The sequence below is a fragment of the Elaeis guineensis genome, chromosome 3 (genome assembly GCF_000442705.2).
Source record: "Elaeis guineensis isolate ETL-2024a chromosome 3, EG11, whole genome shotgun sequence".
NCBI classification, from domain to species: Eukaryota; Viridiplantae; Streptophyta; class Magnoliopsida; order Arecales; family Arecaceae; genus Elaeis; species Elaeis guineensis.
In genome coordinates, this window is record NC_025995.2 from 113,415,387 (window position 1) to 113,442,572 (window position 27,186).

Below are 27,186 nucleotides of genomic sequence, written 5' to 3' on the forward strand. Positions count from 1 at the left end.
GATTTTCATGGTTATTTTTAAATTTTATGATAAGGGTAAAATTCCTCATGCACCTTTTTTTTTTTGTGGTTTTTTTTTTTTTTTTTTTTTTTTTTGGGAGGGTGGGGTGGGGTACCAGACTCTAACACGTGACTCTTTGATCGTTAGTATTTAATTTTAATCTTGCACAAACTTATACAAGATTTTATTTTCCTAACATTGATATTGTACATATTTGTATTAATTCTTATATATCGTTATATTGTCCTGGACATAATTATACTATCACTTCTGATACTTGCATATTATTTATGAAAATTTAACGGCCGCTCCCTCTTTTGACGTTGCTGTAACAAAAAGTTCCTGTTGGTAAAAAATATAACTCTCGATCTCTTTTTTTAATTTACTATAATAGTACATCCCCTTGATGTCATGTTATTTTAGAAAATACCTATCTTATCCTTTATCCTCATCTTTTTTCTTTCTTCATAATGCCAGTCTCGATTTCTTGCCGCAGCAGTCACCGAAGTTCGAGATAAGCCCTAGCTCCTCTTCCTCTCTTCATCCCCTTCCTTCCCTTGATGATGCGCACGACCGTCAACCATTCGATTCACCGAAAACAGATAAGCAAAAAACTCCCATTTTGCCTTTCTTATTTTGGCTTTCTCCGATGCCAGTCATCATCGCCGATGCCGATTTAACCTCTCAGGGCTGCGCCGTCACAGCCCCAGCGGCCGCCGGCTGTTGACCAACCGACCGGGATCGTCGAAGATTTCTCGTGAAAGCCCTTCACCGTGTCCGTCTTGATTTCTTACCACAGCAGTCACCAAAGCTCGAGGTAAGCTTCAGCTCTTCCTCTCTTCCTCCCCTTCCTTCTCTTACCGGTGCACACGGCTGCTGGCCATCCAATTCATTGAAAAATAGATAAGCAAAAAAACCCCGTTCTGCCCTTCTTTTGATTTCTTCCAACGCCGGTGGTCACTGTCGATACCAATTTGGCCTCTCCGGACTACGTCGTCACAGCCCCAACAGCGGCCGACAGCTATGCCATCTGATCTGAGAAACAAAAAGGGGGACCTCACGGTCCCATTCCACCAAAAAGAAACTGAGAGAAGAAGAAGAAAGAGAATAAGAGAAAAAAAAAAGAAAAGCAAAAAAAAAAAGAGATTTTCTCTCTCTTCTCTTTCTTCCTTCTTTAAGTTTGAAATCCCCACTTTTTATGTTTAGAAAATCTAATTTTCTCTCTCCATTTTCTCTCTCTATCCGTTTCTTTCTCCAAAAATGTCGTCTTTTGGATTATATCTCTTCTAAGATTTTTTTAGATTTTAAAAAGACCCTTTAGTATTGATAGATCCTGATGAACGGATCTTAATCGTTGACTGTCGGATGGTTTACCTGTTTCCACCAATGTAGAGGAGTTACAGTAATAGGAAAAATGAGGGGCGAGGGGTTGAAGCGGGGGAAGGGCTTCATTTTGGGTGCGGCCAGTGACAAAAGCGAAGCCCTTTTTTATCTGCATCACTTTAGCCTATATTTGGTAGCACAGAGGAAAATGAAACTTGTAAGAGGGAGAGCCCCCTCTCTCTCCCCCACTCCTACACTTTTTTTTCTCTTTTTATTTTTTTTTCTCTTTTTCTCCTCTTTTTTACTTGTCCATCAAATAGAACGGTTGTTAAATTAATAGTATTTATTTAATTAACTATGATACACAGTTTAATTCTTATGGTACACAATTAAATAAATACTGCATGCAATTAAATGAATACTGTACACAGTTAAGTTAACATGGTATATAGTTAACTATCTATGATATACAGTTAAATAAACATGATACATAATTAACTAAATATGATACATAATTAAATTAATATAGTATACGGTTAAATGAATATTGCATATAATTAAATAAATAATATACACAGTTAAATTAACATAGTACACAGTTAACTAAACATAGTATATAGATAAATTAATATAATACATAATTAAATAAATACTGCACACAGTTAAATAACTACTATACACAGTTAAGTTAACATGATATACAGTTAACTAACTATGGTACACAATTAAATAAATAAGATATACAGTTAACTAAATATGATATATACTTAAATTAATATAGTATATAGTTAAATGAATACTGTACACAGTTAAATCAATAATGTATATAGTTAAATTAATATTATACACAAATAACTAACTATAATACATAGTTAAATAAATATGATATATAGTTAATTTGATATTGTACATAATTAAATTAATAGAGTACACAGTTAAATAAATACTGCATATATTAAATAAATACTGTACACAGTTAAATTAATATGTATGGTACACAGTTAAGTAACTATGGTATACAGTTAAATTAAAATGATACATAGTTAATTTATCATTATGCACAGTTAAATTAACATGATACACAGTTAAAATAACATGATACACAATTAAATAAATATTATACACAGTTAAATAAAAATATTGTATATAGTTAAATTAACATGATATACAGTTAACTAACTAGAATACATAGTTAAATAAATATGATAAATAATTAATTTGCTATTGTACATAGTTAAATTAATATGGTACACAGTTAAATTAATATGGTATATGGTTAAATAAATACTGTACACAGTTAAATGAATATTGTATACAGTTAAATTAATATGGTATACAGTTAAATTAATATGATATACAGTTAACTAAATATAGTACATAGTTAAATGAATATGGTACACAGTTAAATAAACATCATATATAATTAAATAAATAATATACATAATTAAATTAATATGGTACACAGCTAACTAAACATGATATATAGTTAAATTAATATAGTATACAGTTAAATAAATACTACATACAGTTAAATAAATACTATATACAGTTAAATTAACATGGTACACAGTTAACTATAATATACAGTTAAATAAACATAGTATACAGTTAATTTATCATTGTATATAATTAAATTAATATGATATATAGTTAACTAAATATGATATACAGTTAATTTACCACTATACATAGTGATTGTCGATTGGGTGGAAGGTGGGGTCGACAAGATGGTCGAAGGCAAAATCGAGGAGGGTGTCATCGACGACGATGGTAATGGTATATAGTTAATTTACCATTGTATATAATTAACTGACTAATGAACATGATATACAGTTATCTAACCAGTGCATACAATTAAATAAATATGGTACACTGTCAATTTGTCATTATACCTAGATAAATAAACATGATACACAATTAATTTATCATTGTATATAATTAACTGACCATTGTATATAGTTAAATTAATATGGTATACAGTTAATTAACTTACCACTATACAGTTAAATAAATATAAAACACAGTTAAATGGCCACTGCATATAGTTAAATTAATATGGTACATAATTAATTTACTACTGTACATAGTTAAATTAATATAGTATATGATTAATTTACTACTATACACAGTTAATTTGTCACTATATATAATTAATTTATCATTGTACATAGTTAATTTATCTTCCCAATTAATTTATTGCTTTTCTTATATGGATACGTTTTCTCCCATTTCAATCTCCCTCCCAACTTTATCACATATAGAGAAATAGAAAAAAAGTATGATATTAAATTAGGGATATTTTTGCCTCACGAGGAGTAAAAGTTAAAGCCTCATTAAAAATGGATCGAAAGTTATATAAAAAGTTAACAGAGCTTAAAAGTTAAAATCCGGTCCATAAATGAATCGGGCATTAAAAACCCCTATTATTTATAACTTTGCACACATGGTATATATATAAATGCATCCCACCACTAGAGAACAAGAATCCAAGAGATATCAATACTCAGGGTAAGGGATAAAACTTCTATAGTCTGTTCGACCATGGAAAAAATTATGGTCGGACATATTTCAAAAATATCCATCTTTTGATGGATGGCTACACGTGCTTACACGCACGTGTTAAAATACTAAGAAAAGAGGAATAGATAAATCCTAAGGATATTTGAACAGTTTAGATAAACATCACATGACTATCTTTTCTTTTATAAATATTTTAATATATGCACGTGATAGGATGACGGCTCAACCATAATTTCTTCTATGATAGGCCTGACTATAGAAATTTTTTTTCAGGATAAGTGTTGGAGTCCAATCAAAAAGAATTAAAAGTTACAATCCCTTCTGAGAGTTCAGTTATTAAATACATCTTAATTCTGGATGTAAATAAGTAGCCTTATTCAAATAAAAATATTCCATTGCCTTTTGGGTGTTCAGTGGGGCGTACAATCCTCAAATTTAGGGATAACCATGCATTTGTGCCCTGCCGCAAATGCACCAGTAAGATATCCATCAAATTTGAACATGGTGAATTGGAGCCAGCCCTGTTGCCCTAAGATTTCTGCTAGGAACGCCATTGAGATGACTAAGCCAGCGGCAAAGGAGAGCATCGAGACTACTTAGATCTAGAGAGTGGCTATCTATTACAGGATCAGACTTTTCTTGTAGAAAATTACTTGGGACTGATTGCTAACATGGATACTTCTCAAGAATAGAGGCTTGGACCTTCCGACTGTATGCCCAATCTATGGATTAGAGGATGAGTCGACAGAACATCCCTTTCTTCATTGTTCAAGGGCATATTTGATCTGGGGGATGGAAGGTGGCCAACCTTATAAGGCAAATAGTGGCCCTTGGCTTTCTATCTTCTTGGATAAAATCTGTCAGAGTATGACAGAGGGTCTGCTCTCGGATGGTAGAATGGCGGACATCATCTATCAGATTTAGCTATTTAGGAATAATCTGATCTTCGATGTTGAGATTGTACCTGCACATCGGGTGTTGGAGAGAAATTGTTGTTTAGCTACGAGATCGTACAACTGTTTTGACATTGCAAGCTAATCTCTTGCCACCTCGAGTTCCTGAAACATCTTTGCTGCAAATGTAGCGACCCAAATAGGGCTAAAAATGGATTGGCCTGTACCGGGCCATACCCTTACCCGAGCCCAGTCCGAAATATTTTTCGGACTTCGGGTCAGGCTTAAGCCTGAAAATATTTTAAAATTTGAGGTCCGAGCCAGGTCTGAGCTCGACCTAAACCCAATCGGACCGATCCAAAATTGAGCCTGAGACCAGACTCGAGACCAAGCTCAGACCGACCATTGATTCTCCTCCCCCTGCTCTTCCCTTCCTCGCTTACTCCACCCAAACCCCATATCTCCTCCCATTCTACCCCCGCGCTGAGAGCTGCCATCGTTGGATCAGACGGAGGAAGGTCATCATCGAAGCAGAAAACATCATTGCAGCTGAAAATGGGATGGTAGCAGCCGTCATGGATGGTTGCATCGTAGTTGTCGGTCAAGAAATCCTCCATTTCTACTATGAGTACTCAGCCCAGCCATCATCATCAGCATCTACCTTGCCGTCCTCGCCACCGCAACCTAACTCACCACCGCTTCCATCGCCACCGCAACCCACCTTGTCTACCACGCCCGCCACTTCCATCGCATCGCTAACCCTTTTCGCCGCCCCCTCCACGCTCACAGCTTCTATCACGTCGCCAACTCCTTCCTCCACCCCCTCCACACCCTCGCCTCTCTCCCCAGCCCCATTCGTTCCCTCTTCGACAATCTCCCTGTCGGCCTCGTCCACCTCCAAGCCACCCCCCTCCGAACTCCAACCTTATCTCTACCCCTGAGTCCCCCATCTCCACCCACCTCCAAGCTGCCTATCTTCTAGGCTTTGTCCTTCTCTCCACCCCCGAGTCCCCCATCCCCGCCTGCCTCGACGCCGCCTACTTTTCTCCTGCCATCGTGCATTGTGTTGGAATGGTGATAATGGGGGAAGTAGAAGACGGAAAGTCGGAAGAAAATAATGTAGGCTGGATATTTAGGCCTTGATCTGACCCAAATTTGGGCTCGGATTTGGCCCGAGCTAAAGGTATATCCAAGTCTGGCCCAAAAGACAAACAGGCTTTCTGTTTAGGCCCAAACTCGATCTGAATTATTGCGGGTCTAGCCCGAAGTCCGGTCCGAAGTCGGTTCAATCCAATGGACTTCGGACTGACTCGAGCCCAGTTCTAGTTCTGGATCCAGAGGATTCATTTGATTTTCTAAGAGCCATCACCCTCGAAGTTTGTCAAAGTCAACTTCGATGGCAATGTTAAAGATGATAGAGATGGTGCAAACTCCGTCATCCAGGACCCGTATGCCAAGCTGTTGGGGGCTCATCTCTTTTTGAGCCACCTGTTCCTAGAGCAGAACTCTATACTACTTGTACGAGCATCATTTGCACAAGGCAAAAGATTCAAATAAAGAGAATCTTCGTCGAGGATGACTCAGACATCAACTAGATCCCAAATGAGGTGAAGCATTTAAAAGTTCATCCATTGTTTCACAACATGAGGTCTCCTGATTGGATTGTATTCTTTACTGCTGAGTATACTGGAGACTAGATCTGATGTCAATGCGACGACTGTCCAAAAATCTTGTAAGATATTTTGTATTTTGATTTTTAGACTTCACTCATATTAAAATGGTGTGATCGTCTGTTTGTATTCAATAAAATAAAAATTATATAGTGAACCAACCCGTTAAGTTGCCGTGTGCAAGGTGCATAAGGTGTGGTAGATTTTTTCAAAATTTTATTCCGTATATCACTGTACATACTTATAACCTGACATCCCGCCACAAAATCATCAGTCTACCCATTGTTTGGATGCACAATGACCTAGTCATATAACATCTTCCCATGGTGGATGTCACGGGAAAAAGCTTCGCACAGGATAAATTTCAAGGAATGATTGAGGTGTAGTTATATATAGAAGAATTCAAAACAATGAAATAGAATTGATTATAAAAAAAAAAATCAATAGAATAGAAAATTGAGCCCACCGGTAATGCCTAAAACCCACCGCCCCGGCCACACGCCCCCCACCCTCCCTCCTCTCCACCCCCGTGCTCGCCCCTCCCCTCGCGTTGTTGACCGAAACACTTATATCTATCTGTAATACCTGTTTCACGCATAAATTTATGCAAAAGCATATATAACTGTGTACAGATCATGCCTAATTTTGAACAGAAAACAAGAGGTTGTTATGCATGTGGACAAAGCATAAGGATATGTTAACTATTTTCTTAAATAGTAGGAATAATAAAATCCAAGAGTAAGAAATGCACCCCGGCCCAACTCAATTACCCAATGAACCTTAATCCGATGTAGCACTCCCGTGCCAACCACACAATGACGATGCAATTTATAGGACAGAGTCATTCATGGATGCCATGTCAAGCACCAATTCACTGTTTGAGACAAATAATTTGACAATATTTCTCGCATGCATGATGTCAGCCCATCCAAATCGCACAGATTGAAATAGATTAAAAACGGATTGCAAATTAATCGGCATAGTAAGTGATGGTTCAGTTTGCATACAGAATATGGCCTTCCAGGTTGTTCTGGCCTTGTTGGACGCTTCCATTAGACGTGTGTCATCAGATGCTGGTAAGCCAGGAAAAACGTCTTTCTTTTTCCGAACGTAGGCCATCGTTTTGAGCTCGTATTCAGCTCAAATGACCCTTTAAGATCTCGGCTCAAGATAGCTCCGGATTGAGCTTAATAGGTCTCTTTAAGCTTGATGCAATTGATCAGCTAATGGATTTATTATAAGTTCGTAACTCTTTGTTTCTTAGTTTTGTGTTTCATATCAATATCTATCATTGTGCTTTCAAGCCAAAAATTTGAGCTATTAAAATAATGCTTAACAATTGAGAATAGTTTAAAGTTCATTTCCCTAATAAAAATGCCTTAAGCACCTCGTGCATTACTTTCCCTAAAAAATAAAGTGATTAGTTCATACAACAGATATATTATCCATCTGCTGCTATGTGAGATTACAAACAGTGACAACAGGAGATAAAATTATTGTAAAAAATGAACTTGCGGCATCGCATGTACATAAGCCAGAACTCAAACATTGGACAAACAGCCCTTCCACCAAGGTATGCTCAGGGCATCACTATTCTTGGGTATTTGAAGTCATTATTTTTTAAGCACAACATAGCTAAAAATAGTCTGATTGTTAGCAAGTAGTAATATGATAAATTTTCGAATCACTCTAAATTTTTCTGTATAATGTCAGTCTAAAAAAAAAAAAAAAAATCAAAAAAATACCAAAAGAGTGGATAAGCGTTATCGGATACAAATTATTTGGTGCTATTCGTACACAAGCAGCAAAAGAATGCAAAGATGAAGCTTATGAAAGCAGAATTCATTACTTATGATACAACAATCAATAAAACATCATCACGCTTTTGGATAAATCAACAAACGATCTGATTAGCACAATAAGAATATCAGTAACAAGAAAATCCCAATTGTACAGGGCCTGATGTTAACAGCATTAAACAAGGTGAGAAAACACTAACCAGTAAGAGTTCCCTTTTGCCGTCTGCAGGAAAGGAAATTCCCAAGACGATACACTGCCGCCTGTACCATGGCATTCTATAGCTCCATCAGGCAAATGAACAGGATTGCAGTCAACTGTTTCAGCTTTCATTCACCTTTCAAACAGCCGAGGATGAAACACATAAAAGACTTATTATCGCCTTCAAAGATATTACAATGTCCCATAGACACCAAAGTATATTTTACATGTGGGACCAACTTCACTAGACTAATTTCAGAAATTCCATATCCCTGTACCAAGTCAAATACCTTATCTAATATGGTTCTCAATACTCAAGTTTCTCTCAGTTCCATACCATGCTACACCAACCTGCATGCATTTTACCCAATACAGTTATTCTGAGCAGAAACCATTCTATGGTTCCAGCAGTTTCCATCATTTTCAGAAAACCCAGTAGAGTTGTTTTCAAAGCTACTTAAAAATCTCTGCTTATGTAACAGTAGAGCTTGTTATACAAGCTCATGGCTCCATTAAAACTTCCAACAAGCCACAACTTTCCTGCAGCTACCACCCCATCCCAAGTATGTTCTAACCAGCTTCCCTTGAAAAATGGAGTCTCTTCTTTTCTGTGTCCAGCATTACCAACAGCAAAGCAATGGTGAGCCCTGGCACAGTAAATAGTCATGTACCCCTACCAAAATCTAGGAAAGCTACAAGCACTGACATCCATAACTCCAACATGAATCACCTCTTCATCTATTATAAGCCATAACATATCATCCAAACAATTTCTGCTACAAAAACAGTGACATGAAGCTACAGCATTGCAGCAATTATGCAAAGACACACCCAGAAATTGCACATACCACTGATCGTCAAGCACAATTCCCTGCTAGCTTGCCATTGCGTGCACTTTGTCAGACAACCAAAATTTGATTGGTTTAGCTTCTCTACAGTTTCTGATGTGGACAAGGATCATTTCCTGTTCCCAATCAAACTACCACATAAACTTCAGCAGCCCTTTAAATTCAAAATTGAACTAGCTCAAACTAGATTACAAACATTTGAATATGGAACAAAATCAATTGAAAGAACTGCAATGACCATGAATATGCATCCATGAGATATAAACTTCAGCCAAATTTGGTTCTCCACACACATGAAACATGATGGTTGGAGCCAAGTCTTGATATTCTTCAATAACTTGCACTTAGCTCAAATCTCACCATGATCTGCAATACTGATTATATGATCCAACCGGGTTACCTACTTGTTTACTTTATCAAATGGAAAATGCTTTACCTCTCTGATGCGCTAACACTGAGTTAGCCATGCTGATGTGTATTGGTTTCCTATTTGTTTACTTTATCAAATGGAAAAATGCTTTACCTCTCTGATACGCTAAAACTGAGTTAGCCATGCTGATGTGATAGACAAAATTGCCGAACAATTCTGGGCGCCCCCCGTCCCCCAACGCACGTGCGCCCCCCCCCCAAACCCACCAAAACGATAACCACCCATCATGTATCCATTGCACCAATTTCAGCTGTCGCAAAGGCCTGGATAAATGAGCAGGGAGGGGAAGCAATATTCAAATCAAATTTGCCTAATAGAAACTTGTAAGCATGCCCAAGAGAGCTTTAAGAACTAGTCTATAATTGCCTCTAACATCCAAAGAAAGATTCACTTGACCTTTTACCCTCCTGTACAAGATACAATGGAAATGGAGTGTGTTGCAGTCTAGCATTTTGGCTGATAATCTAAGTCTCAACATGAATGCAGAAACCTTTATCAGACCCTGCCTTCTTCCCTCTTCCAATGCACTCTTTCCAAGTGTAGGGGACCACTGGTTCCCAGCATGAGCTTAAACAATGTAACAGTGAAGGTGGGTCTTAACTTCCTGCCAACTTGTCTTATAGGTTGCCTAGCAGATCCCTCTTCTGTAGCCACAAAATTCAGAACCCATTCAGAAGATTGATGTTAGGATAAGAGCCAATCACAAAACTTAAATTATGTTCAGCATATCTCAGAAGTTAAAGCCAAGCATGCATACAGATGCTATAAGTGAGATGGGATGGTAGTGAGATGGGATGGTACCACGAGATAAGACTGCAAAAGAAATCATCAACCAATTAAACTATGATCACTACATAATCTGAGAAAAAAAAGGAGCTTTGAGAGGTTATAATGTTTTAAGGATATACCTGGGAGTATAAACAGAAATGAATACACATTCTAATGAAATAAATTGTGCCCAAATGAAAGCTTAATTGACATCCGAAAGCTCACAGAATCTTATCAACATCAGATCAATTAAACTTCTCATGGACCTGGAATATAACATTCAGATGATCAGAAAGCATCAAGAAATACCATGCTTTGAGATTTTGGAAAAATATAGGAACACCTGTAAGCCAGAGAAACACCATCCACACTGCTTAGAGTCCTCAAAATAAGAAACTGATGAAACTTCCAGCAGCTTTTAGTCTTCCACACATTAATTCTTTCCACCAAATGGTGAAAGTTCTGGCTGGAAAGGCTCCAGTGAACCCCAGGTTTTCCCTACCTTCAGTTTCACGTGCAAGGGAACTGAAACAAGAAACAACGACAATAAATAAAAGCTCATTACGAATCATATTAAGGGGAATGCTTTAAATTGTAATTATAAGGTACCCAGAAGTGATACAGCACTCTCCATGCTCATTTGCAGCAAAATTCCTGCATCCCTTATCAGATGTGGATCAACTTCCAGCACTAATTCATCATGCACCTGATCAGAGCACAGAGCAACAATCATGTCATGGTCCATATGTTAACTAGGCCATGTTGAATTGAATGCACCACATAGTTTTTTTGTCTCCATAAGGGACTCTTGTTCTCACCAACCTACAATGCAGATACTGCAATGAAATTGACCAACTAAAGAGCTAGCAACATGGCTGTATGTGCATATCCACAAAAATGCAATGTCATTCTAGAATACAAATTCAAAGAGTAAAAGCTAAAATAAATTTGAACAACTACAAAGAAAAATGCAATATCCTAAACACAGACTGTAGATTTAAAATTCCAACTTCAATTATAAATTAATCTTTCATCTGTAAGAATCTTCAAGCACTAGAGGTGGGGACAGAAAAAAACAATCTAACTGAAATAGGCATGAGAATTTTACTCCAAAAGGAAATCCATGTGGTTGATTTCCACACATGATTTGTCTTATCCCCGCTCTATTGCAAGATTAAAATTCTAGCACCCATGTAAAGGAGAAGATTGTGATTTAAGACCCTTTCTAAAGCAAGAGAATGAATAAGTTAAAGGACCATAAGAGCATTCTGTCTGACAAGTGAACAGAAAGGAAATACATCTAACAGAACATTGATTGTTGATTGCATCAAATCATCACCTTTAAGTTCATAACTTCAGCCAAATGACAACAAAACAGGCCTTCGCAATTTGAACATGTAACATGGGAAGAAAATAAGAGTGCTTCATATATCAGTGGATCTAGTTACCCAAAATTATAGAATGATAGATTGTATAGCGTGGACGTATTAGACAAACATAACTCTCATGTTCTATGGAGGAGTTGATGGAGCTCTTGAGCATAATGCACAGTGCTACGTAGGAACAAGTGCATAAGCCTTTCTCACAAAGGTTATACTAGTAATCAAAATACTTGAATATACTACAGCATGTAAGTGATAAATATATATTAGCAGCTAGAGTTAAACAAAGCATCTCTTGATCTCTGTTTTAATCCCAATAGTTGTTATAAAGAACAGAAGAATTTCGTAAACTACATTAACAGAATAACCTGCAAAACGATACGACAATGGCCTTTAATGTTGGAAAATTTTGTCGCAAGTCCACTATTCAGATTAAGCAGCTCACTTCCTTCAGCAATCACAGGATGAATGGTTATCATAGCGATCTTGATTATATCAGCAGCAGAGCCCTAGGAAACAACCAAGTGATCCTTTTAAATCATGGAAAGCACAATTGCAACGCAAATTAAATGCTCATCTGCTACCTGACAAATGGAATTTACGGCTTGTCTCTGAGCTTTAGCCTTCTCTTTGTTGTTTCCAAACTTTATTTTTGATAGAAAACGTTTTCTGCCCATCAATGTTTCCACATACCTGCATTCCAATATTGCAATGTAAAACAAAATATTATCTAATGCATAGTAAGGAAGGAAAGATTAAGTATAACATTTTTTGATGAGATGTTTTTTCTTCTGACAGGATACAAAAAATGACGTCATAATATTGTACTATAATAGTAAGAAAAAATATTATTTAACATCAGGGCAATGAGTTATTCATGATTATTTCTGTAAAATATGATAGTAACGATAACAGATGACATATAGACTTCAATTTCACCTTGAAAAAGTAATAATGAAAAAACAAAAGAAAGCAGCTAGGGATGTTGAGGAGGCATGTGTCAACAGATAATATTTGAATAGGCTTGTTTGCTTGAGAGTGGAAACCTTATCAAACACAGTAGCTGAAATCAAGCAACTGCTAATCAAAGTAATCTACAAAATAAGGATTCCCACAAACCAGAACAAGGCACCAATCAAAGGTATGCTTTAAAGTTTGGCAGAAATTCATTGCAGAAATAAAGTCAACTCAAATTTCTATTGTTGTAATGAATTTCTAGCTCTCCAGAGTCCAAATGCAAAATTTCATAAATCATCCATTAATGATGAACTCCATCTAAGAAGAGGATAATACAAGGTCCAGCACATGACCAAACTTGAGACCATATTTTCAATAAGTAAGAATTATGCTTGTAGGGTTAACCTAACTTTGTTTTGTTTATCATTTATTAACAATGAACTATATTAATATAATAACTTACGGTGCGTACATTTTTCAGTTAGTCGTGTAGGAGCATAAATTTTTTATCACATTTTTTAATTTTCTAAATGCATGGTGAAGCAAAAAGAATTTCATTTCTAGATTAAAGTTTTATTAAACATATTTCACAAATACAGTATTAACAAAATGATGACCAGCTTGAAAATGTAAGACCACAAGCTAGCTATGACAAGAGAAATATTGAATGACTGAAAAGAAGTGCAGATGTACTAACCCTTTATGGCAACAAGATGCTACTGCTTCATGCAACCAAGAAGAAACACCAGGGAAAGAAGTTTTGAAGCTTTGAATTTTTTCAGCAGCTTCTTCTGAGCTGCATTCTAGTTGCTCGGCAAGGGAGTTAGCCCCCATCCCATATAGAATGCCATATATTAACCTTTTTGTGTGTTCTCTCTCCTGAGAGCTAATGGCAGATTCCGGCCTACCAGTCCATCTTGCAGCTATCATTTTAAAAACGTCACCGTCTGGCTTGCTCAAAAGTTCAATCAATGCAGAATCTTTAGAGAAATGAGCCATCAATCGCAGTTCTATTTGGGAGTAGTCAGCTGTTAGCAGCAACCAGTTGTCCTGCCACCATATAACAAAATATAATCCATATCTTGTCACATATATTGATACAAATAGAAGTGCTGTTGATAAACCCGGCAAAGGAAGCATTACTTGTGTAGGGATAAAGAAGTCACGAGCATTGATCTGATAATGACTGACATTTGATACGCTTGAGTTGCTTTCATCATGATGTTGGGTTGTGAAGACTACTAAATGCTCAACACACTACAAAATCATTAATAAAAGATACATGCTGAATATATGTCAAAAATCAATAAATTATTCATGTAGAACAGCAAAAAACACATACAAAACTAGCTATCCATAGAAAAACCTGGAGATTTGGTTCCTCCATTGAGAGGCGTCCTGTAGCTGTTGATGTCTGAAGCCAGTGTCCCTGTATTGTATATTTTTGGGACTTCATACACAACTTAGCCCGTGAACAAATTGATCCCAATGTGCTATTTAACAGCTTTGCCAAGGTTCTGTGTTCTTTGATAACTGAAATGATTGGATGTCGACCTCTAAAAACAAAAAACACCAATTAAGAAGACCAGGAAAATAAGCATATTTTGAGTTTGTTAATAGTCATGACATGAGAATCAAAAGACATTCAGATACAGAAAATATCATTAATACAGATGCCAACCATAAATTCCAAAGGACATTTACTCTTCTAATGGGTAGACTAACATTGAGGCAACAATAAAGGGGCAAATCAATCCAAGACTGATCCAATATTATGTTGGCCTGCTCCAATATTTTGTAGAGACTTTATATCTATATAGATGGATCACATGTAGACTAAAAGGCTAAATTAATTGTATGCAGAGCTGCTATTTTGAAAAATGTGTTGCAAGAAACTCTTAAAGCAGACACTTAAAAAAAATAAATGTCTGAAAATGAAAAAGAAAAGGAAAAAGACAGTACATCATGCTTAGACTGATCAAGCCTCTCTGGATCCCTTATTTATGTGATTAAAGCAACATAACCCTAATGGTCTGCTACCAACAACCTGTTACATGCTTTTGTAACAGACCTAATTGCAGGGTGAGAAGAAGAAGGCAGTAGCATGGGCAATGTCTGTTTGCCTTTGCTCTTGCTTATCTTGGATGAGAAAGGGACAAGTCCATGAGAGGAATAGAAAGAAAGTGATAGTTGGGTGACGTTGGCTTCAACAGAAACCTTAGCCTCCAGTTTGAAACACAAAAATGACAGTAAAAGATCAACTTGCTTTCCTTATTCAGCTTCTCTTCATGGTAACATATAAATAAGGAAAAAGCTAACAACTTCTAAAACTCAGCAACTGATAGCCAAGAAAATCTCCTAAAGCTTGGGACTAAAAACAACTTGAATAATTCAAATTTCTAACAAAATCTAAACAACCCCTAACATCTCTCTAGGAGACTTATTCAAATCATCCCTACAGTTTAGCAAGAATCTGAAGCAGCTTAGAGCATCCATCTAAAAAGCCAGCAATAAACATTAAAGTAGTTTGTAGTGAATAGTGATAGATTATAATGACTCAAAATGAACCACTTAAGCTGCTAGGCACATAACACAACCAAAGCTACATCTCTAGTGGGTCCAAAGCTCACAACTAGACCTAGTTACGAGAATTCCATAACAGCACAATAATCCCCATAGCAACATTAAATGCTCACAAAAAATCAAAAAATTACTTCATCCAACCACCATCTTTCATGTGTTTTCAAATAAATCTCGAAGAAACAAATAACTATTAATCTATAGTAGAAAATGTTACATACTACAAAACAAGAGCACAAACTACCAAGACCTAGTACATATCCCATTGGCAAATCATGGAATCATGGTGCAACTAAGAATTTCTCTGATTAAATCATGCCAAATTTATTACATGTTCTCACATTTAAGCACTATAACGCCCTCATCTGTCCTCACAGCTTAAGGCACATCTACCTCTATGGCCCAGCAACCTGACACATACAAAAGAAAATCTATTATTGCTTTAAAACTTCCCCAAAAGCCTCATTATAAAAGGCTATCCAAGTTGATCTATGTTGCTCTCGTTGTACCAAAATCAAATGTTGGTTATAACTTTTTTTCAAATCAAAGCACATAAACCAGCACTGTCACAAGTCTCTGAAAAAGAAGTAGCATTTTGCTCTCCTTCAAGACAGGTCCAAATTCGTACCTCTATTGGTCCAACCATCCAAGATTCAAAGAGTTAGGCATGGGCCCAGGTTCTTTTGTTCCTCTGTTCTAGCATGGAAATGTTCAGTTTTACCATATGATGATGTCAATAGATTACAACAAAGAAACATAAAAGCATGAATAACTACTTCAAAGTACATAAAACAGAGAATGGAGAAATTTCTAGGTAAGAAACGACTACATCCTACCAAAAGTTTCTAGGAACCCCAGGTCAATTGAATATTTGAATGCACCATGACACACCTTGGGATTTCAATAATGGAGAATCTTGCCGATGTCAGATCAAAGTGCCAACATGTGTACAAAAGTTCAAAGCTTGCTGACAAAGTCTCAAAAATGATACTCTAATGACACTAGTCCAACTGTGAACCCTTCAACTCTTAGCAACTTCATGTGCCACACAAGAAGTATCCAGAGTTTCTAGAAACTTCCAACAAGACTCATGAATTTTTATTTGTTGCTGGCATACTACATGTGCATGTAACATGAAGTCAAGTATTTATCAATGCACATAATGTTTGACACGTCACCATAGCATATTATTCAACTAAGTTCCTGAAATGAAAGTGAAAGTGGAGTGAAATCCGGATAATGAAAGGTTCAAGTCCAGCTCCAAGCTAGATATAAAAGTGCTGTTCAATCGTCGAAAGATAGCATGCACATATGTTTGTATCTAATTCTTTATATTTACAGAAGCTCCCTTGTTGACTTTCTTAATGGACAAGAGTTGAACACTTTGGGACATTTAACAGTTGGCACAATGCCAAGTGTACGGATACCACTAGACATATACCCCCCATTAAAGCCACAACCACCTCAATGAGGTTAGGCAATTCAAGTGATTGTTATCTACATTTAAACAGCTGCATGGCCTTCTTTAGATGGTAATGAAGTTGATATTGATCAAACATCAAAGACTAATCCATATGCTGTCAGCAACCTAATAATTTGAGGTACATATAAAAATTTCAACTCACTGCTACAATAATGCAAACTAAACATTACACTTCCAACTGCAAGTTCAATCAAACCAAACACTAGCAGACAATTGTATACCTCTAGCTCCAAAGAAATTTGTATGCACATGCACATGCACACACGCGCGCGCACACACACACACACTCTTAAATCTACTCAAATTCATTCACCTTTTGGTCCCACATTAGCTGCCAGCCTCTTAATGGCTTTTATTTACTCATGGGCCCCACAATGTAGAAATAACATTACGATAACATAATGAGCAGTGACTGACAATCTATTTTCACCATCAAAAACAAAGACACTCGAAAATTTGCATAAACCAGCAACCAGAATATTCTACTTAGGGAGCCACATCCACTTTTGGGACCTCCTTGTAGTACTGCTGCAGCATCCATTTTTGAGGCATTCCTTGCTCTATATTTTGAACTACTCTTCCCCTCTCCCTCACCAGCTACCCAAAAGACACAGAAATAGTAGGCCGTCCTTCAGCATAAAATCAACCACATTCCACCCCAGCACCATATAAATGTTATTGTGGATTTTTACCGAAATTACTATCTCATGGACAAAATATGGATTCTCCCAAGGACTTTTTATTTTAACCTTTGCAATGAAATGTTCCACCAAAATATATCAACAAACAGCACCACAGATTAACAGAAAAAATGAGGAGATAGAAATATACAGATACCTTAATTGGTCTAAGGAATGCTTATCTGTGCTAGGATGCAGCTTTCCTTTATTGCAACTCCGAGGTATTGGCAATTTTAAGTGCGTGAAAAGGACATTTGCAATGTCTGCAGCTGTATAAAGTGAAAAAGGCATGCCAGCAAGTCTATAAGCTTCCTTCTCGAGTTCCTTCAGCTTTCTCATTAAAATATGCCTTGCCTGAAGACATGCCTCCATGTCAACACCTATGCCCCAAAGTTCCATGTCTGCAAGGACTTTAACCTATGATGTATTCATAGAATTTATTGTTAATAGATAAATTCATCTAGTGATATGAAACTATGAATGTTTACAATCATGAATGATCAGTAAACGGTCACTCAAAAGTAATTATAGCAAAGGATACCAGTGGATTCTCAATCCTGGTGAGAACTTCAACCAGGCCCTCGGAGACAAGAAGCTTCAATAAAACAGAAACCAGAGCCCGTACTTGGGCAGCTCGTCTACAACAACCATTATGTGCAGCCTTACACATTTGGTTTCTCCACCTACCATCCCGAGCAGCAGCTGCCACAGCCTCACTAGATAATCGTTTCTTGACAACCTAGCCCACATTTAAATTTATTATAAAAAAAGAAATAACAATGGGTGACCACACAATGCGCAGAGACCCTGAGCGCACTTGTGTGCTAATGTGACTAATTCACTCGCTGAGATAGCCATCCATATTTCATGATAAGCTAAGATCATGAAGAAACAAGAAACAGTCATTTGACAACCCTGCAGATATTATGCTTCAATATAGGATCGCAAGTTTTAAAACAAATAAATAAAGAAATGTACCTTCTCAAGTTTTGGAGTGGATTTGCATTCCTCATCAGGTGACAGGATCCATGCCACCAAGCATATGTCAATTCCATCATTCACAGAGACAGATGGCAATGAAATATATGAATTGTCAATAAGCTCAATGTCATTCAGCTTTTTATACTCGACACAGAGCCTTCCAAATCTCTGAATAGATATACAAGGATACTTGAGAACCTGGATCTGAATTTTCAGATTCCATGTTATTTTTCTAACACTGCTTTTTCCCATAATTTGAGCTATCCTTTTCCATCTACTTAGAGCAACCTCCCAGACGTCACATTTATCTTGTTTGCCAGAAGCCACCAGATCCTTCGGAAAGTTGACATAATACACTGGCAAATTTTCCCAACAGATAGCTAAGCCAAAAACTTCAAATAAGACCGAATGTTGCAGTTCTGGTCGTTCAAGGAAATGAACATCAAAACAAAATTCTCCAACTGCACCCCACTGATCTAAAAAGGAATCAAAACCACCAGGAAAATTACTTGCATTAATGGGACCTTTGTCAGAAATGTCTTCATTACTGCAGTTGGGTCCATCTACTCTGCCCATGTCCCCTCCCTTTGGATCATAACCTAGTGCAACATCAAGAATACCATTTGCATGGCTTGTTGATTCCGGAATGTAAGGATCCCCTGATGTTCCCATATCATGTTGATTTAATTTATAAGGAGAGCTACTGGTTACAGTAGAAGCATTTATTAACATCACAGCATCAGTGCTGTTAATCTTATGCTGCACTGCTTCAGTTGTGTTTACCCCTCCAGAAGCTTCTACAGTTATATCCTTTGTATCGGTTAAATTTTCTTTCTTAATGTCATGAGAACTATGATCACAACTAATACTTGTGTTATCTGCATCAAAAGCAGCAAATTAAGCATCTCTCACAGCTTCTGTTGCATCAAAGCATGATAAAGCAACTTTTCCAACAGATGTAAAGTTACCTCGTCCCAAGCTATCCTGAGCAACGGTAGAAAGTAAAGGTCGTGAAAACTGGGGAACATGAAGCCCAAGTGATTTAAAAGCAGAAAAGGCAGCAATTCTTGCTTCTTCTGCTTGGTCAAGAATGATTTTGCGTGCGCCATTTTTTATCTTCTTAGCCACTCCCAAATGCATGCGACGAAGGGCTAAATCATCTAGACATCCAACAGTCATAATTAGAAAAACAAGCTTATACAGTAACAAACAAGAAACTGGAACTGAATAGCAGCACACCGCACAAAATAAATAAATAAATAAATAAGATATGAACATGCAGTAAAGCAGAAAGCATAAAACTTGCTGATAGCTAGCAGAAGACTTCAAAATCAATTGTAGGTCATGAACATTGACAGATAGAATAATCAAGAAAGCATATGTGTATTAAAATCATGCAGATAATAGTAGTCTCACCAATCTTCCAAAGCTATGACTGTGGATAATTCCAATTCTATAAAGTTTGAGCATTAAGCATGTTGCAGCAAATGTTAATTACTAACAAGGTATGTTACATATAAACAAAAAGCATCATAATTTACATTATCAAGATGCAAATATGAAGGAAAGCACCATATAAAAGGTGCCATAGTCATTGATAGCATTCCTTTCTTGCACAACAACAGAGGCTTAAATGTCAAGATCGCTTGATCTATCGAAGGAAAGCTTCTTTCGGAAAAACAGTGCTACTCACTCTCACCTCCCTTCACCATCCCCTAGGGCTGAGCACGGGTCGGGTTCGATCGGGTTGAGAAAAAAATTTCATCCGACCGAACCCAATCAGGTTGAAGAAAATTCAACCCGCTGCCGACCGTTTATCATGTATGAACCGTTTGAAACCGAAGTGAACAGTTTGCAGTGGGTTCAGGTGGGTTGTATCGATTTGAACTTTAATGTTGACTCAATATTAATTTTAAGTCCAATGTTGGCCCACTTAGGCTTATTTATTTATTTTTTTTGATCAATTTAATGCAAAAAAGATCTAAACTTTATAAATTATAAAGTTTGAACTTATTTTTGAACCTATACAAAACAAAACAGAAAAAGCGAAGATTTACTTATCTAAAAGCAACTACATCTGAAAGCTTTCATTTTAGAATTATCTCAAATTGAAGTACTTCCATCAACAATTCAACATTAATATTTCTATGAATCCAAATAGATGACGCAGTATTTTTTAAAATGAAGTATTGAAGTCTAAACGACACCATCCCAAAATGAAAGTGAGTTTGTGAAATACTACATTGGTTGGGTTCGATTTCACGCGGGTTAAAAGTGTAGGAACCGAATCCGACCGTAAACAACTGATTTTTTACAAACCCCAAACCGATTCCACCCAATTTGTCTTTCAACCGACCGAAATCGATGTTTATTGGGTCGGATTGAATGGGTTTCTTCGGATTTTAGTTATTTGCTCAACCCTACCATCCCCGACACCCTTCCACTCCACTTCAACCTTCGTTCAACATCCTACCTTCCCTTCCCTCCCATGCCCCTCCATTCTCAGAGAAAGAAAGCAACAATGTGAGTGAGTGAGTGAGTGAGTGAGTGAGAGAGAGAGAGAGAGAGAGGCAAGATGTGAGAGAAGGGGAAGAGAGAGGTAGTAGAGAAGCATTGTTTTGTATCTTTTTATTTAGATTTCTTTGGTGCAGCATGAAATGATTCCTTCTACACTAAAGATAAGCATGGTCTCTCTCTCTCTCTCTCTACACACACACACACACACACACACACACACATATATATATATATCATAAAGACCTAGACCTAGTCAATAATTTGGGACCACCAAAAAGATAGGCATTAATTAATTAGTACATTATGCATTGGCAGCTATTGCAGAACCGAAGAATGAAAGAAAATAAGCTAATTCGCATAAATCAGAGAGAGAGAGAGAGAGAGAACCTTGACCGGCCCATGCAGAAGATTCAAAAAGAGCTTTTGCAATCTCATAAACATTTGCTTCAGCAATGGCAAGAGGAGTGCGGAGACCAGCCTTATAAAGTGCCCTTGCTCGTGAGCCCTATTTCACAAGAAAGGCAAGGTAAATGACTAAATGGAAATATCTGACAAACTGATAAACTAAAGCGAACATCAATCTGCACTGACATAAATAATACCAGGAAACAATGGAAGGCAGTGTTACCTTAACATATGGAATCGCGGTAAGCTCCACAATCTCTGCTCTCACTCCAAATGAGACCCGATTTTGGAACTTGGCAACAAGACCTTCTAAATCATGCCAACCAAGTCTTTCACAAAATAATGACACCATCAAAGCAAACCTGCCAGCATTTTCTTGTAAGGCCTGAATCATGCCTCTAGCCACTTTGAAAGACTCACAAACATCAGAAATAGGGACCTCCTACAAAGAATGAGCATCAGCAATCCATTCATAATTGAAGAAATCAAAACGATGTATTAGAAACTTGGCAAGCTTCTACTATAACGATAGTATGCAGGAATGCATTAATATATTAATAATACCAATAAAAACAGCACAAGCCAAAAGGGAATTATGCAGGCATTGAGCATCCTATTACAACACCAGCTGAAAGCATGCATGCACTTACAAAAGTATTTCAGCTTACATGACTTTTATGCCTTAAAGCAACAGGTTCCCTGACTAAGTTATATATAGAATAAATTGCTATTTACAGGGCAATCTATGGTGCATATTTTGCAATGGTAAGTGACCATATTTTCTGTTCCAAGTTCATCCATGTACAGGGTAACCTTCATTCAACATGTCATGTTTTAAGTGCCATCTTCTTTCAGAAAATACGCCGGCTTGTCAAGGATGGCAACTTGGCAAGCCACTTGCATACTTTGTTTGCACACCCTTAAAAATGGTACCCACTACAATCCCCAACAATATGATAACAAAAGCCAGACTGCTTTCTTGTCTACTCTCATCTGCCTATTTTCCCATCTTGGTAAGCTCATTCATACTTGTAATCCTGTTTTTACCTAAATCAATCAGAGAAAAAAAGAATTAAAAATTTAAAGAAAAAGCCAATAGTTTTCTTTACATGCAAGTACATAAAGGTAATCTGCATGCCAACATGGCAGCAAGGTGATATATTTGAATATGGAGGGGGGTGCATGTTCCAGAAATCAGCAACAAAATGATTTCATAAAAGCAGGAACAAGGACACCAGCGTACATAATCAGTCCAAACTTACAAGCTAAGATCACCAGAAAAAACAAACACATTTAGCTGCTGTACTAAAATCACAGCATGATACCAAGATAAAAATATTTTAGCAGATGTTATTTAGAACTAGAAGACCACAAATGTTAAGTCTGAGCCAAGTATCTGCTTCTTTATAGCTAAAAAAAGTACATATATGGTGGCATCCTTCATGTATAATACGACAAAATGAGAAAAAATGAAAGCAAAGCAAGAGGGAGAGAAAAAAAAAATTATATACATCTAACAGCATGTGATCATGAGGTTATCTCCTTCAGTTACATGATGCTAACAGGAAAGACATTTATATATAACTAGATTATCAAATGGACTAATTTATATTTAGTAGAACAGTAGGCAAAACAATATACAGCCTGAAGATAAGGATGACACCTGCACAAGTCTCAACAACATAAGCGCAACGTAAAAGCGTCTGCAGACACGAAGAGTCTCTTCATTAGAAATTGTGCTAGTTTCAGTGGCTACATTCCGTGTTTGCAGCCTGTTGTGCAGCACACTCTTTCTCCCCCTCAGTTTTTCTTGAAGAGCCATCGGTGCACCATGGGCCATGCGCATCAAGAACGGTTCCACCACCCCCACTCGGTTTCCGACTGACTGCAATTCACAGGATTTAGAGAGAACAATAATGGCTCTTACAAACAGCAAGGACTTAAAAGATCAGAACCAATCGAATCAAATGAAATGCTGCCCCACATCTTTTAAGCCCATGCTCAACAGAATTCAAAATTGTGTTTCTGTCAACTCATAACAAGTAACAGGGACCAAAGTTTCCTGCTTGATCAAGAGTTTCAGAAGTTTTCTCAGCCATGGGCCCATGACAGACTCTTTTTAGGATAAACAGTAAATGATGGCACATCAAAACTCAACCTTTCGAGAAGGGTACAAACGAGTCGAGCTGCTTGCGAGCTACTTGAGCTCGACTCGACTAAGCCATAATCAAGTTCGAGTAGCTTGTATAGTTTTTCAAGCTGAGCTCAAGTAGCAAGATTCTTGGCTCAAAAGCTTGCAAGCTTATTCGAATTTATATACATTTTTAATAATATTATTTTTATTTATAATATATATATATATTAATATATATTATTTGTAGGCTAAGGCTCAAATTCAAGCTCAAATTTGAGCTTGAGTATGGCTCGATTGATATTCGAGTAAAGTCGAGTCAAATCGATCTCAAGTATTATCTTTTTTCCATCAAGCCAAGCTTGAGCTTAAAATATTAAGGCTTGATTGATCTCAAATCAAGTTTCAAGCCCAAGTATTTTGGATCAAGTCGAGCTCAAGCTTCTTGCTACTCGACTTGGCTTAGCTCGATTGCACCTCTATTTGCTTGCAAGTCAAAAATATCAACAAAATATAACAATTTTATACATCATTGCATGAAAATATAACTAACAGGAAGTCAAATGCACCTCTGCAAAAACTTTGCACATCTCCATAATGGAAATGTAACATGAGAAGCATAATTAGAATGCCACAAAAATGTAGCAAATCATACTCAAGGGTCAGTGGCCCAGCATGCATAATACGAGGCTATAGGACCTCAGATATGACACCAATACAGTGATTAAAAATATGCTGGATTTGCAGAAACAATACAAAGATACATAGCCTTGTACATGCTGATGTCTTTAACTTTCCCTCATTCACAAAAGAAATGAGGCAACATAGTCAGTAAACACATCAAATCCATAAATCTGACAACAGGCCATAATTGCCGTGGCACAAAAAATATAAAGAAGTGTATGCAATTACTTAAACCCCCAACCATTCTTCACTTAATCCCCATATGCTCTAACCATGCTATCCAAATCCACAAAAAAAAGGAAGTGTTTTGATATCATGTATATGTGATTTCAGAAGAAATAAAGACCATGTATCAAAATTTTCCCTATTCTATTTCTTCATAGCGTTGCTTTTTGATCACATCGGAGTTTTGTTCGATGGAGTCTTGATTCTATCAGAAAGCTAAAGAAGGACAAAGGTAGAAGAAGGGAAAGCAAGGATCATTGGAGGATACTAAGAATGTTACCCAGGAGCAGGAGCTAGTTTAAAAGATTCAGCCTAAAGACAAGGCATGTAAAGAATTCTATAGCGACTCATCAACACCTCTTTAACTTGCATGGTATAAATGTGACTTTGTGCAGACCAAAATGAACACATGCAAGTTGCAACCTTAGCAAGCTATCAGAATATCAAGTTCTGAATCCATGCCAAAACTTTCAAAGCAAGGTTTGGGGGGTGAGATTATCACATTACTTGGTCAAGTGCAGATAATTCCATAAACCTCTCGTAGTATAATTCCCAGTCCGGTTCAACTTCAACATTAATAGGAGTTACAAGGTAAACTAAATGCAAATCAGATGCCAGAACAAATCCTTCTCTTGCTCTTGAAAGATCATCTAGGACAACCTGCAGAAAAATAATATGCAAAGTCAAGCAAAAAATAAGTAAATTAAGTCAAGAAGAGCACATTGCAGTATAAAATTGGGCAAAATACAAAACAAGATGAGTCACAAAATCCCTACAAGAGATTCTTCAGGCGTGAGAGAACTGCCAAAAGCTGCACGTCCAAGAGGAGTTGTACTGTACAACTTAGTCTCTTCATTCCATTCGAGAAATTTTTTATGGCATAACCATCGAAGGGAATCTTGAGCAGATTTTACTACTTCTTGAAATGGTACAGTAGAATTGAGGAGAGTACATCTAACATATCGATGAATGTCACTTGCAGTCTGAACAATCCCACCAGCAACAACCTCCATGATTGCATGAGTCATCCCATTTTTATCTTCAGAGAGGCAAGACTGCAAGGGAGGGCAGCTATCATTAAGGATAGCAGCAATTCTTTTGACCTCATCAGGCTTGCATACAAGTATCTGATTGGGACAAAATAAAAGGAATTAGAATTTCCATGCTTCCTAAAAACATATTGTCAACTTCCAATAGAGTTTAAAAAACACCCACAAGCTTTAATCACGAATTCAACATAATAAGAATATTTGTTTTGAGTAACTAAATCAAGAATAAACTCGTGAAGAAGAGTAGCTTACACTCTCTCCTCTTGTATCTATGCCAGTTCGACCTGCACGACCAGACATCTGTCTATAACGCGTTCCATCAATGAAATCGCGACCAACCCGTGGCTGTCGAAATATCACCCTTCTGGCAGGCAAATTAACTCCAGCAGCTAAGGTAGATGTAGCAGTCAAAACACGTACAAGTCCCTTACGGTAGCATGTTTCGACGATGTCTCTCTCCTCGACCTATAAGGCATTCCACGGAAGTAGTTCAATGAGGATAAAGGAAGCAAATTGGCACCTTTGTGGGATTTGCATTTATTTGTCAAATCACATTCATCAAAATTATTTTAGCATAATTCAGGTTTCCGACTATACAAGAAAAAATGGGAAAAGAATGGCACCCTAAATGTGAAGTGAAGTTTAGAAATAATATGGATTATTGATGCAGGTGTCCCATTGCAATGCAAATTCAGGTTGCCAATACGGCAAACCCCAAGGATATCGGAGCGTCAAGCAAACTTTATAAATCTAAATACCTCAAATCTTCAGTGAAACTTGCAATCATGTATTAGACGGTCAAAAAAAATAAGGTTACTGAAATGCAGGTATTGTCAAGCAATAGCATGTGAAAATTAGTCACAAAATCATTGCACTTCAATAAACATATATAAAGAGAGATACAATGCATGCATATGGTCATCAATCAAGTAACAGGCAATAAGAGATGAATAATGTGTATATGTGCATCAGAGATAAAAAACACATAGGAACTACCGTGAGGCCAGCATGATGATAAGCAACACCAGAAGGAAGTGTTTCTTCTAATATAGGATCTAATCCAGCAGGACACCTCCGCAAGGCCTCAATGGCAGAGGAAGCATCATTGAACTCACAGTCAACTTCATGTCCACCAATAGAAAATTTCTTTAAGAATGTAGAGACATGCCTTGCAGTTGTTTCACATCCTTTTCTACTTGAACAAAATAATAGCACTGAGTGACCTTCTTGAACAACCTGCATCAAGGTGAACACAAAATAGCAAGAGGATTTCATCAACAAATTAAAAATAAGATTCAAGAATTTTATGTAGCAAAAGATCTTAATATCATGCACTTAAATTTTCTACAACTCATATAAAATTGCAAATTACCTCATTGCACAGTTCAACGATGTGATCTGGGTCTTTACCCCCAAGATCAGCCCTTTTTGGGATTTTTCGAACAGCATTCATTTTTTTGTCAAAAATGGTATTCCCAACTTTGATATACTCCTCTAGCGGAACTGGTCGGAAATCAGTCTGGTAAAGTGCCGCCTGAAAATTCGAAAGAATAAATTTGTCCACAAAGTCCAGAGATGAAGTTTCATAAACTGGCAAAAAATTATATCAATAACCCATAAAGCCAACTATGTAGGTCGGACAAGATTTTGGTTATGTTACTG

The 27,186-nt window shown here is 37.0% G+C and overlaps 1 protein-coding gene across 2 annotated transcripts in view; it reads right to left on the reverse strand.

Moving 5' to 3' along the window:
- Window positions 1–8,263: 8,263 nt before the first annotated feature.
- Window positions 8,264–27,186, reverse strand: part of LOC105040799 (helicase and polymerase-containing protein TEBICHI) — a 29,564-nt gene continuing 10,641 nt past the window's right edge. The window contains exons 9-30 of one of the 2 annotated variants that reach the window (XM_073254478.1): window positions 26,897–27,058; window positions 26,521–26,760; window positions 25,777–25,989; window positions 25,252–25,602; window positions 24,983–25,135; window positions 23,099–23,320; window positions 21,659–21,877; window positions 21,418–21,535; window positions 19,482–19,673; window positions 18,511–19,391; window positions 18,074–18,271; window positions 17,690–17,949; window positions 14,156–14,345; window positions 13,933–14,046; window positions 13,487–13,839; window positions 12,417–12,525; window positions 12,201–12,341; window positions 11,060–11,156; window positions 10,794–10,975; window positions 10,591–10,716; window positions 10,440–10,495; window positions 8,264–10,326 (exon numbers count right to left, since the gene is read on the reverse strand). In XM_073254478.1, coding sequence (XP_073110579.1) covers window positions 10,884–10,975; window positions 11,060–11,156; window positions 12,201–12,341; window positions 12,417–12,525; window positions 13,487–13,839; window positions 13,933–14,046; window positions 14,156–14,345; window positions 17,690–17,949; window positions 18,074–18,271; window positions 18,511–19,391; window positions 19,482–19,673; window positions 21,418–21,535; window positions 21,659–21,877; window positions 23,099–23,320; window positions 24,983–25,135; window positions 25,252–25,602; window positions 25,777–25,989; window positions 26,521–26,760; window positions 26,897–27,058 — 4,305 coding nt within the window. In that variant the 3' untranslated portion in view covers window positions 8,264–10,326; window positions 10,440–10,495; window positions 10,591–10,716; window positions 10,794–10,883. Of the gene's footprint in view, window positions 10,327–10,439; window positions 10,496–10,590; window positions 10,717–10,793; window positions 10,976–11,059; window positions 11,157–12,200; window positions 12,342–12,416; window positions 12,526–13,486; window positions 13,840–13,932; window positions 14,047–14,155; window positions 14,346–17,689; window positions 17,950–18,073; window positions 18,272–18,510; window positions 19,392–19,481; window positions 19,674–21,417; window positions 21,536–21,658; window positions 21,878–23,098; window positions 23,321–24,982; window positions 25,136–25,251; window positions 25,603–25,776; window positions 25,990–26,520; window positions 26,761–26,896; window positions 27,059–27,186 lie in introns of those variants that run through there. The other variant, XM_019849363.3, reaches the window with a different exon arrangement.